This window comes from Salmo salar, chromosome ssa02, assembly GCF_905237065.1.
Source record: "Salmo salar chromosome ssa02, Ssal_v3.1, whole genome shotgun sequence".
NCBI lineage: Eukaryota > Metazoa > Chordata > Actinopteri > Salmoniformes > Salmonidae > Salmo > Salmo salar.
This window is the reverse complement of record NC_059443.1, coordinates 16,475,208-16,495,357: the sequence shown is the minus strand read 5'-3', so window position 1 is coordinate 16,495,357 and position 20,150 is coordinate 16,475,208. Positions and strand designations below refer to the sequence as shown.

Genomic DNA, 20,150 nt, shown 5'->3' with positions numbered 1-20,150 from the left:
TTCAGGAATAAGGACAAGAACCAACATTTAGAAAATAAGTTTATTCTAAAATCAGAGAGCCAATATGAAAAACATCACATTACTGAAAGATGGTAGAAGGAACAGGCAGCATGAGAAGGCATTTCAGTGACTACTATATACATATACACATTTTATACAGGAAGAGTAAAAATAGAGTAATTGAAGCATAGACGGTAACCAGCAACATTGGCTCGGAGGCTGTGTGAAACATTCAACATAGAAAAGCATGGGACATCCTTGCCCCAGGACAATGGAGAATATATCACTATCAAAATCAAACATGAAATATAAAAAGTGAAATTGTCAAATAATCCCCTCCCATATGCAATACACTACTTAAATCTGACATTTCCTGTCAGAAGAATACATTATTATACGTACAATCATCTACGGTACATGTACAACTTATGAATAATTTCAGGCTACAAGGTCATAATAATACAAATACAATAAATACGATTCTTGAAACTTTAAGATGGCAGACTTGTTCATATTGCATTAGTTCATATGTTCTGTAGTGTCTGTGTTGCAAGTGTACCGCCCTTTGAGCACCAAAGGGTAAGGTGTCTGTTGTGCTGTGGTCCAGTCAAGTCACCAGACACTGCAACGGGTTTAATCCAGCATCTACACAGAAGCACACAGGCTTTAAAACAACATTGTTCTGACTGTCAGATGTTAGTTTGTAAAGTTAAGCATACACTAAGTCATGATCAGTGTTAATGGAGTCAAATCCAGACCCTGTTGTCACACTAAGGCCCTTGTTATAATAAGACACAATACCATCTATTGAAAACGTAATTCAAAACTTGGGAACATGGGGCTTGGAGTGTTTTCTTTGGTGTCCAACTGTTCTCAAACAAAAAGCACAAGACTGAACTGAGGTCTTTGAAATGATGGGGAAGCTGAGCAGGGTTATCAGGGTCAAAGGTCAAAACATTCAAAAGAGCACAACTTTTAATTGAGTGCCATGTTTGGAAATAAATTAACCAGGAATACCATATGAGCTTTTTACAAAGAGGGTGGGTTCGCGAGGAAAAGTAGTGAACGCAAGGACTTGAAATGAATCAAACCATGTAGTAAGTTATTTGTGTAAATAACTCATTTGGAACCAATACCACCCTCTCTTGTGCCCTTCCTTCCTGTGTGCTTTAAAATATGTATAGTTATCATGCAGGACAGCTCCTCTCAAACTGTGAGCGCTGCAACTCTGTTTGAAGGGTCATTAAACTCAGATCTGTTAGGAAAACATCAAGTTCATCAAAACTCATAGTTCTGAAGCATAGGTCTCCATGTAGTTTCCATATGCAGTGAGTTCATCCATGTTCCAAGTCCATACCATTTTGATTGCTTTTCCAATTTGTCATGACAGTTGATCAGAAAGAGCTCCACTTCCAGCCTCTAGTTTCTTCAGGGCATGGCTGTGTTCTTGTACTCCCCCATTCCCTTTAAACATTCCCTATTGTCTCACGGTGCAGTGATGAACATGAATCATTTCCACCACAGGCTGATATCCCGCAGTTTGTCAATCTGTCCATCTCTCTGCTTTGGACCACATGTGCACTCCCATCTACTTAGAAATGTGTCCTCACAATCAGGCCATGGTGGCCCTTTAAATCACACTGTGTTGGTGTGAAATACAAGATCTAGCATAACCACTAGGCAGTGATATGTATCCCTGTGTCTGAAATATCCTACTACAGGATAAATAGTATGAGCGGCCACCTTGCGCTTGTGTTAGCATTCTACACATTGACTGAGCAAATGGGAAAAAAATAACAAACCCATGTTTATATAAACGTTAATGTACAAGAGGTGTACTACAGAGACGCAAACAAAGTCATTCACACAATGTGGTGAGTCTCAAACTCAGTGGGGTGAAGCAGCCATTTCTGTAGCCAGCAGAAATCCCTTGTTGCTTATTAATGAAAGTCAGGTCATTGTACATAAAAGTATCAAAGTGCTTGAATGACAGTGGTAGAATTACCATTGCTTGAAGAACACTTATAATCTTTGTGCACAAAACAGTCTAAATGGCTGGGTGTGAATGACTGTGATGAAACTGAACTGCCATACGAAGACAGAAAAAGGCATGTGTAGAGTGTGCGTTAAACGCTCGCTCTGAATTTTGATTGGCTCATTCCTTTCAACCCTGCCCGTTGATTGGTCAATTTTCTTTCAAAGATACTTTTGATTGGTAGTGAGAATATAAAAACAGACTCAAACAAGAGTTTGAATGTATGTGTAACGGGACATTAAAGAAACAAAAATATGAGACACACAGCTCAGCAAGACTAGCACCAGACAGACACAAAGGCACAGATATAAAAAGGAAGACCGTAAGTGACAGGCAGCTAGCGTTAGTGTGGTCAGGTCACTGTCCTTCTGTTACTGCTCCTCTTTGTCTCTTCTCTGGTGTGGTGAACCTCCATTCGAAGGATCATCAACTAGATTCAGCTGTGGGGTGATTTTCTTTCTTGAGTGGATGGTCAGGGGGCCGGAACATAATTACAAATCATTTGTAGACTGCAAATTGACCACAAGAAAGCCCAAACATAATATTTGACAAACAATTTCAAACCTTGCTTACAAATCACACATCTCTATTTTGCATAGGAATACTTTAGAGCAGATTTCTTAAATTGAAATCATTTGGAGCTGATTTGCTGGTGTTTACCTTTTATGTCCACCAATTAAAAAAATTGCATCCGCAGGCCACCAGTTGGAGAACCCCGCTCTACTCTAAGGGCATGGCGGCCATTACTATGTTCTTGCTCTGGTCTCTCACTCCTAGATCAATATAGCACATGTGGTCTCATCAGAGAGGAAGATTCCAGGATAACCATGGAGACAGTGACAGACAGAGCCATCCCATCAGCCGGTAACACTGTGTATAGCAGTGGAGGCTGTTGAGGGGAGGACGGCTCATAATAATGACTGGAACAGTGCAAATGGAATGGAACAGTGCAAATACATGCGTTTGATGTATTTTATACCATTCCACTCAAGCCATTACCACGAGCCCGTCCTCCCCAATTAAGGTGCCACCAACCTCCTGTGGTGTATAGCCTACCCATACTGCCCTACCAAGAAAAAAGGCAGTAACTGCTCATTTGGTCAAAAATGAGTTAGCATGTATTTAATGTAGCAAAAATGACTTAATCATGTGGGCAAGTATCCTGCCTCGTATTGTGTTTGAGAAAATGGGGGTCATATTAGCAGTAACTGCACTAGGTAACTGTGAAACTAAGGTAAATAAAAGCCATTTTTCTCAGTTCCACGCTATGAGCAATTACTGCCTTTTTGCTTGGTAGGGCAGTATAGCTCTGGCCTGTACATTCCTGCCCCCAAATCCAGTCAGTCAGCTACTGTATACATCTATAATCTAAAAGAATAGAAGGTCTGTGTGATGAAGTCATATGTTCTGTCCATAGCAGTAAAAGTGTGGTCATAATAAAAATAATAAAAAACACTACATATAGAGATGATTCTCCTGTGTCCGTCCCATCTCCTGGCTGTGTGGAGGGAGGAGGGGGTGGACAGATGTAGAATGATAACATATGAGATATTATGCTCAGAGTCACTGAAAACCAAACCCACTTAGACTGTCCACAAGAAGGAATGCACAAAGTAACAGAACAGAGAGTGATATAGAGCATGGTGTTCCTCCTCCACACTGTTGATGCAGGGGTGTCTATGCCCACATCCCTCTCCCCTTCAGGCTTTGTGATAGGTGGGACAGTGTAAGTGGGTTTCGTGACACAGAGACTCCTGTAACTTAGTTGGAGAAGGGTTTCTTGCAGCATACCCGTGTGTCTGTCTGGCTGACCAAGCCTTTAGACAGCCACCACCTCCTCACACATATATATACACACACACACACACACACACCTCTCTCTCTCTTTGTTCCTCTCTCTGGCACCCAGTCACACTCTCCCTCTCTTTCACTTCCCAACCCCCCCATCCCATTCAGTCAGCCTGAAGTATGTTCTAAACCTCCCCCGCAGAAAAGGAGGGATTGATCGAAAGAGTAGTGAGGATGGAGGATGCAAGACTACTCTCCCCCTCTTCCACCCACCTCCTTGGTTCCAGAATCACCTTTTCCTCAGATGACTCCAGATCAGTTGTTACTGTGGGGGACACACAGGGAGGGAGGCCAGTGAGCTATGGGAAACACCATAGTGAAGATCTTAAGAAGAGGAGGAGGAAAAGGATAGGGCCAGACTTACAAAGCAGATGTTGGTCTCTGGGACGATGTCTGATAGTGAGATGGCATCTTCATTACCTGACTGATCACCTGATGCTTCCACTTCCGCACCCATACTGAGAGACAGAGAGAAAAGACTGATAAGGGTGTGTGTGTTCATGTAAGTGGAATTATATGAGTCAGTGGTGTAATTCATTTGTGTACCTGTGGGAGACACCGTGGTCTTGGTCTGTGCTTGTTACTGCTCTATGCACCTCAACCCCTACTGACCTAGAGAGAGAGCGAGAAACACATGAGAACTGGATGACTTGAAGAGGAGGACTGACTTTGTGGAGGAGAGGGGATGGAGGGATGTGTTACTGTAGCGGAGGAGAGGAGGAGGTGAGTCCTGTGCTTCCTAATGAGGATGTGGAAAAGTTGGCCTCTGCATCCCCTGACCCTGCCGCCAGGGGAGGGGTCCTTGGCACCAGGTCTGGCCTGCCCGACTGCATGCCTGAACAGAAAGAGGGAGTAAAGAGGGGGAACTAATAGCACAATTCCAAGTCCACCTCTAATCCCTTGTCCATAGGCACTTCATGTAGCTCTGGTCCACCTTGACCTCTGATCAAACATACAATCAATGTTTGTGTTAACTGTTCACTCACCACTGTCTCCCTCTGCGTCAGCCCTGTTGAAGTGGGATTGGTAGACGAGTCGGGAGTCCACCACAGACTGTCCAGCAGCGTGGGAGAGGGGTGTGGGGCCTCCCAGGGTATGAGCTCTCCTCAGACCCCCCGGACCCCCACCACGTGACTTCTTGGATGGGGAGAGCTTCACTGAGGGGTGGGGAAAACAAAATAACGACAGCATGTTATATCATAAAAGTAAATATTGAAAAGAGAAGATACACACACAGCAGTCTTACATGGGATCTTCTTGAACACTGTGTTACACATGAATTGTTGGAAGCGCTCAGCGTAGAAGCCTGGTCTGTGCACCGACACTGTATCCTACAGAGGAAAAGGAATAAACCAGTTATAACCTGACAGAGGCCTGACATAAGGAGTGGCAGATCTGACACATGCATCTGTGGCATCTTTCATAATGTACTACAGGTAATGTGTGTGTGTAGATCTTACCCCATCATGGACGAGGGCCTTCCACGAGTGTTCCAACTTCTTGATGAACCTGAAAAACAGTCTTAGTGAACGTAGCTCAGTTGGTAAAGCATGGCGCCAGGATAGTGGGTTCGACTCCCGGGACCATCCATACGTAAAATATAAGCACGCATGACTAAGTCGCTTTGGATAAAAGCATCTGCTAAATGGTATATACAGTGAGCTCCAAAAGTATTGGGACAGTGACACATTTTTTGTTGTTTTGGCTCTGTACACCAGCACTTTGGATTTAAAATGATACAATGACTATGAGGTTAAAGTGCAGACTGTCAAGTTTGATTTGAGTGTATTTTCATCCATACCAGGTCAGTGTATCATTTCAAATCCAAAATGCTGGAGTCAAACAAAAAATGTGTCACTTACCCAATACTTTGAGTACTGTGTCATTATATTACTATGTGAAATTGTATGTAGTCTGTACACAAGAACGCACACACACAAAGAAACACAAGCACCTACCTGTAGGACTGCAGAATGTCGATGATGCCGATAAAGACCAGCAACCTCTCTCCTTTAGAGTTCCTGGCTGGGATCCCACCCATACTGAAATGACATCATACACCACACCAACCAATCACCATCAACAAATCCTGATTTACGTGACAGTTTGCATTTTTCCCAAGGTAATATTGTGTGATGTATTGATTGACTCACTGGTCCTCAGACTCCAGGGCTCCCTTCCCGCGGGCCTCTCCCTGTATAGACTCCATGGCTGTGCAGTATAGACTTTTCTGGGCCTGGGGTCGGCGCTGGTCTGGGGTCACCGCCCCCTCTGACCCCCCACTGTCCCCCATCTGCCCCCCACCTCGCTCCCTCTCTCTACTAGCCTGCTCCAGGTTATGGATCCCCACCAGTAGACTGTAGTCCATGATTTTAAAACTCTGCAGGAGCTGGAGCACACACACAAACACATAAGAGTTACTATACAGTAGACCCAAACAGCACACACAGAACACACACACCCACCCTCCCTCCCTCTCACCAGGCAGTCTCTCTGGATGGTCTTGCTAAGGGCGTTGTAGTTGTCCGTCTCAAGCAGCAGTCCATCAGGCAGGTCCTGGATGAAGTCCAGGTCTTTAAAGGTGGGAAAAGTCTTGTCCCTCTCCTTGGCTGAGGCCCGTCTCTTATAGGTGGAACCCTTCATGTCGTACTTATGGTGCATGTGGACCACGCGGGGCAGCAGGTTGTTCATCACCACCAGGCGGATGTTCTTCCCTCCCGCCTGGATGCAGTACAGACCGTAGAACTTAGGGAGCAGGGTCCGTTTGTTCTGATTCAGGTTCTATAGAGGAGGAAGGGATGGTAGAAAGGAGAGGAGGAGAGTGAAAAAGACAAGAGGCCACCACAGACAGCTAGGTATTATCTCCTCCTTCAACGTCTCACCATGAAGGATCTCCTCCTTCAACGTCTCACCATGAAGGATCTCCTCCTTCAACGTCTCACCATGAAGGATCTCCTCCTTCAACGTCTCACCATGAAGGATCTCCTCCTTCAACGTCTCACCATGAAGGATCTCCTCCTTCAACGTCTCACCATGAAGGATCTCCTCCTTCAACGTCTCACCATGAAGGATCTCCTCCTTCAACGTCTCACCATGAAGGATCTCCTCCTTCAACGTCTCACCATGAAGGATCTCCTCCAACGTCTCACCATGAAGGATCTCCTCCAACGTCTCACCATGAAGGATCTCCTCCAACGTCTCACCATTAAGTACCTCCTCCTTCAATATCTTTCCATGAAGTATCTCCTCATGGAGTCTCCCCCCTCCTTCAATATCTCCATGAAGTCTCCCCCCACCTCCTCCTTCAAAATCTCACCATGAAGTCCCACCCCCCTCCTACCCCGATATCGCTCCATGAAGTCTCCCCCCCTCGTCCTCCAATATCTCTCCCCTCCCTCCTCCTTCAATATCTCTCCATGAAGTCTCCCCTCCCTCCTCCTTCAATACAGTTAAGTCAGAACTTTACATAAACTAGTTTTAATGACTCCAACCTAAGTGTTTCAACCACTCCACAAATTTCTTGTTAACAAACTATAGTTTTGGCAAGTCGGTTAGGACATCTACTTTGTGCATGACAAGTCATTTTTCCAACAATTGTTTACAGACAGATTATTTCACTGTATCACAATTCCAGTGGGTGAGAAGTTTACAGACACTAAGTTGACAGTGGCTTTAAACAGCTTGGAAAATTCCACAAAATGATGTCATGGCCTTAGAAGCTTCTGATAGGCTAATTGACATCATTTGAGTCAATTGGAGGTGTACCTGTGGATGTATTAAGGCCTACCTTCAAACTCAGTGCCTCTTTGCTTGACATCATGGGAAAATCAAAAGAAATCAGCCAAGACCTACATTTTTTTTTTGAAGACCTCAACAAGTCTGGTTCATTCTTGGGAGCAATTTCCAAACGCCTGAAGGTACCACGTTCATCTGTACAAACAATGGGACCACGCGGCCGTCATACCGCTCAGGAAGGAGACGCGTTCTGTCTCCTAGAGATGAACGTACTTGGTGCGAAAAGTGAAAATCAATCCCAGAACAACAGCAAAAGACCTTGTGAAGATGCTGGAGGAAACAGGTACAAAAGTATCTACATCCATAGTAAAACGAGCCCTATATCGATATAACCTGAAAGGCCGCTCAGCAAGGAAGAAGCCACTGCACCAAAATCACCATTAAAAAAGCCAGACTACGGTTTGCAACTGCACATGGGGACAAAGATCGTACTTTTTGGAGAAATGTCCTCTGGTCTGATGAAACAAAAATAGAACTGTTTGGCCGTAATGACCATCGTTATGTTTGGAGGAATAAGGGGGAGGCTTGCAAACCGAAGAACATCATCCCAACCGTGAAGCACGGGGGTGGCAGCATCATGTTGAGGGGGTGCTTTGCTGCAAGAGGGACTGGTGCACTTCACAAAATAGATGGCATCATGAGGTAGGAAAATGATGTGGATATACTGAAGCAACATCTCAAGACATCAGTCAGGAAGTTAAAGCTTGGTCCCAAATGGGTCTTCCAAATGGACAAGGACCCCAAGCATACTTCCAAAGTTGTGGCAAAATGGCTTAAGGACAACAAAGTAAAGGGACTGGATTGGCCATCACAAAGCCCTGACCTCAAGCCTATAGAATATTTGTGGGCAGAACTGAAAAAGCATGTGCGAGCAAGGAGGCCAACAAACCTGACTCAGTTACACCAGCTCTGTCAGGAGGAATGGGCCTAAATACACCTAACCTATTGTGGGAAGCTTGTGGAAGGCTACCCGAAACATTTGACCCAAGTTAAACAATTTAAAGACAATGCTACCAAATACTAATTGAGTGCATGTAAACTTCTGACCCACTGGGAATGTGATGAAAGAAATAAAAGCTGAAATAAATCACTCTCTACTATTATTCTGACATTTCACATTCTTAAAATAAAAGTGGTGATCCTAACTGACCTAAAACAGGGAATTTTTACAAGGATTAAATGTCAGGAATTGTGAAAAAAAATTGTTTAAATGTATTTGGCTAAGGTGTATGTAAACTTACAACTTCAACTGTATCGCTCCATGAATTCCCCCCCCCCTTCAATATCTCACCATGAAGTATCCTGGTAGTAGCTTCTGGAGAAACTCAGCCTCTTTGTGCTGCACCGTCTTGATAATGAACTCATCATCACTGGACACGTAGAAGAGAGAGCCGCTGGCCCCGGAGTTAGACAGCTCTATCAGGCCGTCGTTACACAGAGAGTACTGTAGGAGAGGAGTTAGTTAGCATCCTGACCACAGAACTACAACCAGACACAACCAATCAACCATAGAGAACTACAACCAATCAACCAGATTCAATTAAGTGCATTTTTGTAGTCTACTGACCAGGTAGTCGTCTGGCCGGATGCCAAAGAGTTCTCTGAAGTAGCGGAAGGCGATAGGGGCGTAGGTCTTAAACCTGAAATCACTGTAGTGGTGGGCAGGGGTCAGGTTACTGCCCTCACTGAGACAGAGAGTGACAGAGACAGAGAGAAGGGTGTTAATGAGTGCTAAATACAGGAAGACTTCTCTCAAGGTGGTGTAGCACAGTTCAGAAAAAAATGTTTTCCAGCTAATTTCATGGTGTTTTACACATTTTGCCATGAAGCTGAGAGAACATGTTTCAGTTTTAAAGCCAATTTCCTGTAATTATAAACATTTCCTTCAAGGTTTATGACATGTTCATATAGTATCTGGGGGGGCCCGACCTATATTTTGGGGGGAGTCGGGGGCCCCCATACCTTATGCAGGTGCTCCGGGGTTGTGTGCTACGCCAGTGACACACACACACACACACACACACACACACACACACACACACACACACACACCTAACCTGGGGAAGAAGATGCTCTCGACCACCACAAAGTCCTGCATGAGAACATCCCTCTCAGCCTTCTGACTCAGGCTGCCCACAGTGTGAGTGATGCCCAGCTGAATTGCTCCTTTCAGGGCTGACGACGTGGTCTGGAGGGGGAAGTAGAAGAGAGAAATGGAGGCTTGTCAAGAGAGATTGATCAATTCATTCTGTCTGAGGAATTCTCATGTTATAATTAATCTATGACTCTCAAATGCTTGTGTACATTACATTCTGCGAGTCATCATTGGGTGTGGATGTGGAAGGGTTTCAGGCTACGGGTAATTTTAGCACACATGTGGTGTGTGTGTGTGTGTGTGTGTGTGTTGACCCCATGCTGACCTTCTTATAGGTGGTCTCTCCAGTGTTCGTCTCAACTCCTCTGTGTCCAATGGTCTTCTTCATACTCTGACTGGATCCAGGCATCTGAGACAGAGAGAGACAGGATGAAAGAGAAAGAGGAGAGGGAGATGGAAGAGAGAGCATGGGGAGAAATAAAAGGTATTAAGAAACTAAGAAATGCACAGTAGAGAAGGTGTGTTTGACTCCATTAAAACAAGTTGCAGCATCATCCTGTTCTCTCCATTGTTTGGTTTTATGACACACAGCTTAAAGGTAAACATCTGCCATTGACACACAGAAACCATCAAAACCAGTTCCCCCTCCTTTTCCACATATCCTGTGTCCTCTCCCTAGACAGAGAGGTGATATACAACACATCTTCACCAGGGTCTATAGATGTTGTGTAAACACACACACACACACACACACACACACACACACACACACACACACACACACACACACACTTCCCTAAACCTAAAGGTAGTGGAAAACACAGTTTCACCAACAGTGCTCCAGCATCATCAGCAGAGTGCTGTAATTAGTGGTTTTGTGAGTCAGGGATGGTGTCTGTCTTACCTCTGGAGATGCCATTTTCCGAGAAGCACTGGACCCTTGAGATGGAGAGAGGCGAGAGAAAAAAGAAAAACATTAGAGAGCAGAGTGACGGGCCAATTTTTGTTAGGCTCCTCCATGTTCCATGCGCATCTCAGTCCTCTTAGAATCTAATAGTTACCGACAGAACCTAGCGAATATCACAGAGCTAGAGTCATGCTAGCCAGCTGTGGTGATGAACTTATCATATAGTATAGTAGTTTTTGGAGGAAGGAACCCGCATTAAAGTGTCTGATCGGGTTGTGCGATGTCTGGAATGACACATCGTCCCATCCAAACGTCGTTGATATACATTGCGCACGGAGGGGAAAAACGCAATATAAAAAGACACATTGGTTATACCAGAACTGTGATTTGGTGCATGTCATCATTGTTCTCATTCAAATTGTTACAAAAGCCACAAACAAGTTGATTAAATCATTGTTCAAAACATGGTTTACTTATTATTTTTACCTTGTTCTTGACTACAGAAGGATTTTCAAACTGGAAGGTCTATTATTCTCTTGTCCATAAAAATACTCCGATTTCAGTTATATTAGTAGACCTTTTAAAAACAAATATTACAGCCATATCAAGTGTATTGTTATTTCATCTTGGTCATCTGGAAAAGCGCATGTGACATTCTTTCTTCCATTAAGCTTCTTTCCTTCAGTTTCAAAAAGTGGATTTCACTTAGTAACTATAGTGTAGCCTGCTTTTGCTAAATCAGAAGAAAAAAAACTATGGCTGACTTTTAGTTGGGGGGAAGCACGTCTTCGCCTGTTTGGCAGTTTTTCGCTCAATTTCAGGCCATATGATTAAGGTGAGCCAGCAGACCTTACCCAAGGCACTTGCAGAATATGCTAAAAGATTATCAAGGCAAAGGATGGACAGACTACACACCTCCGTCATCCTGCTGAGTTCGATACTCTTTGTGAGACAACATTCATTTATTTTTGGTTCCCGCTTATTGAACGTGCTGCTGCAGGAGCTTATACCGATTGCCCGTTGCACAATTCAAGGACATTAATAAAACACTTCGACAATATTATAAATATTAGTTGAACTTGTCAAAGTAACGTTTACTGCAACTTATTGACAGTAGCCAATATTATTGGCTGTTTGGTTTGTAAAGAGGGATTTAACGGCAGAATTTATTTTGCCAACACTGATCAAGTAAAGCAGAAACGTACTGTATCAGGTTTGTTTAAACTTCCTATTCAATTAGTTTATCTTGCAATTGTTTTCGCTCTCTCGTTATTACTATACTATGTTTTTATTTAGGCCATTTGCAAACAACTTTCTGAGATGGAACTCCGTCTATAGATTCATTGGATGGTTGATCATGAAAGAGCAGGCTATGCCTACAACAACAAAGACACATTCCAATCGAATGGGGATTAAGGACAAAAAGGGAAATTAAGATTTTAAAACAATAAACCAGACAAGAGTGTCAGCTGCAAAAGGCCCATTGGAGAGGGGATTTACATTTTTTTAAAAACACACGTTAGGCCCGGTCTGACATTTTGCTCTGCGTTGCTGCTCTCCGCTCTTTCTACATTGTTCTCTTGCATTATGTTAATAATCTAACTACCACATGTATTGAAAATGTAGGTTACGGCAATTAGGGTGTAGGCCATTTGGCATGTCGCCCTGCTGTGTTAACAGACTCCAGCGGTGTAGTCAAATTCAAATAAGTTAAACTATCGTTTGACATTGAGATGTCATCATGAACGATGCAATCGTACAAACCTAGTGTCTGACCGAATTGCTTCATTGCAGTCTTTCCACTCCATGCACAAAACCTAATACATTTCAGCGTAATTTTGACTTGAGAGAAAATTTGTCACAGTAAATGCTTGACAACCACTCTTAGTTAATTACAAAAACAGCCATCAACCGGGTAATTTTCCAGATACAGAGCCATAGTTAGACCTACACAGCCACAGGAATGGATAGGCCTAGGCTAACTGCTGCTCCCATTCACATTCTGTTCTAGATTTACACCACTTTCCCTCTAATGCTGCTTCCATGTCAGCCTGCCCTCGATGCTGTTGTGGTTGGGCCTTTGCCTCAAGCCTAAAACAATCCAGGGGAACCCTTGTACTTCAGTCACTGCTCAGGATGCATTGCATTTGTATGACTTTTTTCACTAAATTCTAAAACACCAAATGTTGTAGCTTGCAGTTGCTACCCTTACTGACGGCCTATCAGTTACTTAGTGCCTCTCCATCTCCAGACAGTATAGTATGACAGCAGACATTCCCTCTCAGACAGTCTACCACAGAGCAGATACTGTGAGAGAGCATAGAGCAGTGGAAGGGCAACAAGTTAACTGACCACTCGCTGCATAACACACCACACACAGAAATACAGAGCGATGAGTGGACATAGCCTGGTATTAGGTTTAATGGGGAACACCGGATACAGGGAAAGGTCAGGACGGTGGGAGGAAATTACGAGAACTCTTGGCATCGACACAGGGACATACACCAGTCTCTGCAAAACATAACTCCAGTCTGATACTGTATCTAGACCACTGGGTCCTCTACAACAGGTCTCTGGCAGACATAACCCCAGTCTGATACTGTGTCTAGACCACTGGGTCCTCTACAACAGGTCTCTGGCAGACATAACCCCAGTCTGATAGTGTGTCTAGACCACTGGGTCCTCTACAACAGGTCTCTGGCAGACATAACCCCAGTCTGATACTGTGTCTAGACCACTGGGTCCTCTACAACAGGTCTCTGGCAGACATAACCCCAGTCTGATACTGTGTCTAGACCACTGGGTCCTCTACAACAGGTCTCTGGCAGACATAACCCCAGTCTGATACTGTGTCTAGACCACTGGGTCCTCTACAACAGGTCTCTGGCAGACATAACCCCAGTCTGAAACTGTGTCTAGACCACTGGGTCCTCTACAACAGGCAAATGACTAAACTTTTTCCATCACCCAAACTAAGCTTGGGACTTTCCCTGTGACTCATTGAGTTGCAATCTTCCTTTTTGGTAGGGGATGTGCTCATTACCAATCCACTCTAAGAATAAATTTGATCCTGCAGACCCCAGGCCCTAGCCTATTGTAAAACATTGCCAATTTGTGTGAAACATGCCAACATAGAGAAACACAGCAAACACATGTGTGAAAAATCTAGAAGCAAAATATGTCTGGTATTTTCTCAATGTTCTCACATCGTCATGACAATGCTTGAAATATGTGCTCCTCACAAAAGGATTCGCCATTTAAAATTGTGTGCGTGTGTGAGATGTGAGATTCGCCTTCTCACCCAATCCATGAGAACTTCAGGCCTGTAACCAATTGCAACTGCTATTTCTGAGTTTCAACATAGTGATATTACAACCAGTTGGCAAAAAACTTGTCTGCTGTTATAGTAATAGTGTGGGCAGGTCAGAGTTATGTTGAGGACAGTGAGAGGCAAGAGGAGGGAGATCTACTGAAAATATATCATGGAAAGGTGGGGTACTGATAGTGAAACAGGAAACAGCCTAACGGATATTTGTCTGTGATATTAGGCTAGGCCTCTTCAAATTGTGAGATGGATGAAATCAATCAATTAAACCAATCCACATTGCTTGAGCAAACACCACAAGGACTACTTCATTCAGGGAGTGGAGAAGCACTTTGTCTTGCTAAACCATGTTGTAGCCATTTCACTGCGAAATGCATTGCACACACAATAGAAAGCAAACATGCACAAGAGAAAACAACGGTTAACAGCCTATATTTGGTCCACTCGTCCTTTGCTTGCTCTCAGCTTGCTCAAATGCCACAAGGCCCTGTAATACCTGTAAGAGGCACTCACAGGAACGAAGCACACGCTCAGCCGCTCCCTCACACAGAAACACACACTGTAACCCCATGCAGGTACCTCTCTGCAAGGCTCTCCTCCAGAACTGAGTCCTAATGTCTATGGAAGAAGATACAGAACAACCACAACCAGTTACACATGAACAAGGCATGCATGCAACCGAATTAGGCTTCAATCACATTGCTCGCCTCTAAATTAGCCTAAATGGACCACATGCTACAGAGATCTAGAAACAAGCAGCACTCCATTTAAGAAAAGCTTGTTTTTACAATAGGATTTCAATAACATCCTAGTTCGACATTGTGTCCAAACATTTCCACAGTTACAATGAGGGTGCGTGCATACTAAACATATCTCCCAGTGCCAGCGCAGTTCACTTCAAAACACATGTTGGCTGTTTGCCTGCTAGCAGCCTGTACTGTAACCTGTATGTAGAGCAATAATATGGGACACTCCCCTATTTTTGTCTGACAGAGTAGAGTAAATGTGCTGGTTATTGGCCTAATTTATGAACTTATACAGTACCAGTCAAAGGTATGGACACCTACTCATTCCAGGGTTTTTATTTTTTACTTTTTTCAACATTGTAGAATAATAGTGAAGACATCAAAACTATGATATAACACATATGGAATCATGTAGTAACCAAAAAGGCTAAACAAATCTAAATATTTCATATATTAGAGACACTTCAAAGTAGCCATTGAATTGCATTCCAGGTGACTACCTCATGAACCTTGACAGCTTTGCACTATTGGCATTCTTTCAACCAGCTTCATGAGGTAGTTAATTTGTGGAATTTCTTTCCTTCTTAATGCGTTTGAGCCAAATCAGTTTCTTCAAGTGCAGTCACAAAAACCATCAAGCACTGTGATGAAACTGGCTCTCATGAGGACCACCACAGGAAAGGAAGACCCAGAGTTACCTCTGCTGCAGAGGATTTTTATTTTACCTTTGTTTAAATAGGCAAGTCAGTTAAGAACAAATTCTTATTTACAATGACGGCCTAAGAACAGTGGGTTCAGGGGCAGGACGACAGATTTTTACCTTGTCAGCTCGGGGATTCGATCTAGCTACCTTCCAGTTACTGGCCCAGCGCTCTAACCACTAGGCTACACGCTGCCCCCAACACAAGTTCAAGATAAGTTCATTAGAGTTACCAGCCTCAGAAATTGCAGCCCAAATAAATACTTCACAGAGTTCAAGTAACAGACATCTCAACATCAACTGTTCAGCGGAGAATTCAGCGTGAATCAGGCCTTCATGGTCGATTCGCTGCAAACAAATCACTACTAAAAGGCCACCAATAAGAAGAAGAGACCTGCTTGAGCCAAGAAAAACAACCAATGGACATTAGACCGGTAGAAATCTGTCCTTTGGTCTGATGAGTCCAAATGTGAAATGTTTGGTTCCAACCGGTATGTCTTTGTGAGACGCAGAGTAGGTGAATGGATGATCTCTGCATATGTGGTTCCCACCGCGAAGCATGGGAGAGGTGTGATGGTGCTTTGCTGGTGACACTGTCAGTGATTTATTTAGAATACAAGGCACACCTAACCAGAATGGCTACCACAACATTCTGCAGCGATACGCCATCACATCTGGATTGGCTTAGTGGGACTATCATTTGTTTCTCAACAGAACAATGACCCAAATCACACCTCCAGGCTGTGTAAGGGCTATTTGACTAAGGAGAGTGATGGAGTGCTGCATCAGATGACCTGGCCTCCACAATCAGCTGACCTCAACCCAATTGAGATGGTTTGGGATGAGTTGGACCATAGAGTGAAGAAAAAGCAGCCAACAAGTGCTCAGCATATGTGGGAACTCCTTCAAAAAACATTCCTCATGAAGCTGGTTGAGAGAATGCCAAGCGTGTGCAAAGCTGTCATCAATGCAAAGGGTGACTACTTTGAAGAATCTCAAATATAAAATATTTTGATTTGTTTAACACTTTTTTGGTTACTACATGATTCCATATGTGTTATTTCATAGTTTTGATGTCTTCACTATTATTCTACAATGTTGAAAATAGTAAAAAATAAAGAAAAACCCTGCAATGAATATGTGTCCAAACTTTTGACTGGTACTGTATATAGTGAAAACACCCTGTATCATTTGTATGTGTGTGTTCATTGGCCTAGTTCGCAGACTTAGATCCCCATAAAGCAATCAGTCTTGTTATTGCGGGACCAAAACAGACCTATCTATTCTCATGACCTGACTCAAACAGGCTAGCTACTACAGTACCAAGGGAAGATCAACTGTAACAAACACCGTAGTCAAGCTGATAAGAGCCTGTACCATAACAGGTGGAGAAGACTCTCCTGTCCTGACCCAGCATCACTGTTCACATCATTACCTCTATCAACTGATTCTGAACAAGTGAATAACGTGACCACAACCAAAAACGTCAGGACTATACCTGGGGAAATAAACCAAAAATGATCAACACTAATCACTTATCGCAGGCATTTTGCTGATATCGTTAATTTCCATCCATAGCCTATACTAGAAAAATTTGAAGTTTGAAATGAAATAAGTTGGCTAATTTGGGCTATTGTTAATGGGACAATTGATAACTACAACCATCAAACCAGTAGTAGTATAAAGGATGATTTTTTTTTTAAAGTGTGGTGAACATTAATGTTATAAACGCATCAATTCGGGCAATTTAACGCGATATGGATTTATGTACTTATCGCCCAGCTCTAGTCAGGACTCCCCGTGAATTCCTCTTCCTCTCTGTGACTTCCAGTGAAGTTCTCTGTAAATGTGCTGGAATGATGACAGAGCAGGAGTCTCTTCTTCAACCACATAGGCCTACATTACTCAGACTATTGCTTATTATCAGGGAGCCGGTGTGACAGGTAGCCTAGTGGTTAGAGCGTTGGGCCAGTAACCGAAAGGTTGCTAGATCGAATCCCTCGAGCTGACAAGGCAAAACTCTGTCGTTCTGCCCCTGAACAAGGCAGTTAACCCACTGTTCCTAGGCCGTCATTGTAAATAAGAATTTGTTCTTAACTGACTTGCCTAGTTAAATAAAAAAATTGTATCTCCCGTGGAAGCGAAATCTGTATCTATTCCACCATAACTAAAGTTACTTAGCCTAATTGATTAGTGACTGCCTGTTTTTTTCATGATTCCAAAAGCTGCAGAACAACATTACTGTGTCAACAACATAAACATGACCACCACATTCTATCCACAAAAACAATTGTGTTGGCATTACAAGTAACTATTCAACACACCTAGTTTGCTAGCTGGCCTCAGTTTGTTGGGTTGGCTAGTTAACTGGCGAGTTAATCAGCTAACATCAATTAACAGGTGTTTTGTCCTACTACGAGATGCGGCAAATATGACAAAATATCAACCAAGGCCCACTTGTTTCGAGCATAAATAGTTAACAGAGGCAGTAAATTAGCCAACTACTGTAGTTAGTTAACATTGCTGGAGTTGGAGAACTAGCTACATCTGATTGAAAATAACAACATTTTCGGGTGTGCGGCTATCCCATCCCAAGCCCTTACTACAAACATCCATAAAGTACATGACCCAATTTCAAGCGTGTGACGATAGTTGGTAACGTTAGATGCCTAGCTAGCTATCCATCCGATCCGATTGTTGACGTTAGCAAACTGGCTAACGGCAACTGTGATAACGTTAGCTAGCTCAGACAGAAAGAGAAATTGAGTCAGTTGAATTCAGACAAAATAACCATATTCAGTTACAGGCGGTGCTGAATCTGTAGCTACGTTAATTAGATTGCATTTTCGTGCAAACTACTTCAAGGAGACCTAAATTAGTTATTATAGATACCTGTCGGAGCAGTCAATCCCGAATCAACTGGAACGGCGGTCGCCATTTTGGGTTGGCCGGTATCGGAACAGATATAACAAATCTTTTGTATGGGTATCCACAAGCTAGTAGACGGCCAGCGGCAAAGTCAAAATTGGCTGTATCGTAAAACTATATGAAAACCAAAATGTGCTATTTGGTCTTAATTTGGGGTTATGGTTAGACATACGGTTAAGCAGTGTGGTTCTGGTTAGATTTAAAATAAAAACTTAAGTAGATAAATTGTAGAAATAGGCTGGTTTATGACTTTGTGTATCTCCCTTAGACCGGTTCGCTAATAAAACGTTCTAATTCGAAGGCGGGGGGAACAGAGATAATATGTATACTTTCTTTATGAAACACCATGCTAGTTCCTGATGTCGCGCTCTTCTTCTTCTTCGATGAGGTTTAACGGCGGTTAGCATCCAATAAACTTGCATTACCTCCACCTACTAGACTGGAGTACAACTCCCTTATACTTTGCTTGAAAAAATAAAATAAAAAATATCCTACCATCTAACGCTACAAAAAAATGAATAAAAATTAACACCACCCTACTACACTATTTAAATCTATTTAGTCCTACCTCAGGCCAACAACCTCAAAGGATGGGACACCACCACTTAACACATCCTGTAATTTTTCTGATGTCAAGCCCGCACACCCAAAAACCTCTCTGCAGCTGCCACCACAACCTCAATTTTCTGCGACTTAGGTTCCATCCCTGCAGTACAGTTGATAACCATTGCTATAAATGCCCAAAATCCAATCTTCCTGAAACGTATATCACTTGTTGGCATATCCCTCTGTACTGGTACAGATCTACAACTCACACCACTACTCTCAGGATCCCTCCCCTTGACCCATCTTACTCTACTTTCTTCACTGCCTCAGCATATGGCAACTACTCTAACCCTGGAAACCTCAACCTGCCTCTCTTGCACTGGACATTTTTGATCTTCAGCCCCATCGACACCCCTACAACTAACACATACCACTACCCTCCCCAATGCTACACATTCCTTTGTCTCATGCCCTTCTGCACACTTCTCACAACTAGGAACCTCCCCCCAACACACTGCTGTCACATGCCCAAAAGCTTGACACCTGTAACAATGTAATGTATTTGGCACAAAATCTCGTACAGGATAACTTAAATATCCTCACATCACTTTGTTGGGCAAAGACTCAACATCAAAACTCAAAAGAACAGACAATGACTTTTCTGTTTCACCACTCGCCACATTGTCTGCATCGCACCAAATGACGAGCATAACAAACACCGGGACTCTTCCCCTTCAGTTGGTCAACTTTTACATTTACTGTTAACCCAGTAATCAATCCTTTCAATGGTGCCATTTTCTTGAGAGCAAAACAATTCACATTTCTTGCCCCCATTCGTTTAATGTGGAGTGCCTTCTCCCTCTGACCAGCAGAAACACAAACAATTATCACAAGACAGCACCCATCTCACAGCACCCATCTCTGTTTTAACCCAGCCTGAAACCACAAATGGATCAGCCAAAAGGCAGGGGTCCAGTTTTTCCCAAAACTTCACTCCTACTGTCACACTCCTCTTTATCCTGACCCTCGGGCTCCGAGAACTTCACCACACCTACCACCTCCGATACTTCAACCTCATTCACTTCCATTTCTCCTCCTGTCTTCAGCTCAATCTGCTTACACTTTCTACAATTCTTCTTTAACAAATTATCTCCCTTTTTTCCGCCATTTTTAACCAACTCAAGCTCAGCCTCTTCCTTCCTCTCTCTCTTAGACCTCCTCTGCC

The 20,150-nt window shown here is 43.3% G+C and overlaps 1 protein-coding gene across 1 annotated transcript; it reads right to left on the bottom strand.

Moving 5' to 3' along the window:
- Positions 1–26: 26 nt before the first annotated feature.
- Positions 27–18,782, bottom strand: LOC106575371 (phosphatidylinositol 4-phosphate 5-kinase type-1 alpha). Its single transcript, XM_045698648.1, has 16 exons — positions 18,344–18,782; positions 10,678–10,712; positions 10,099–10,182; positions 9,736–9,866; positions 9,246–9,363; positions 8,970–9,122; positions 6,365–6,664; positions 6,037–6,272; positions 5,842–5,925; positions 5,344–5,392; positions 5,130–5,214; positions 4,870–5,040; positions 4,586–4,718; positions 4,430–4,495; positions 4,248–4,341; positions 27–4,148 (listed from the first exon to the last, which is right to left on the bottom strand). Exons 1-16 carry the CDS (start codon positions 18,387–18,389, stop codon positions 4,146–4,148), a joined length of 1,788 nt encoding a protein of 595 aa, XP_045554604.1. The 5' UTR covers positions 18,390–18,782; the 3' UTR covers positions 27–4,145.
- Positions 18,783–20,150: the final 1,368 nt, after the last annotated feature.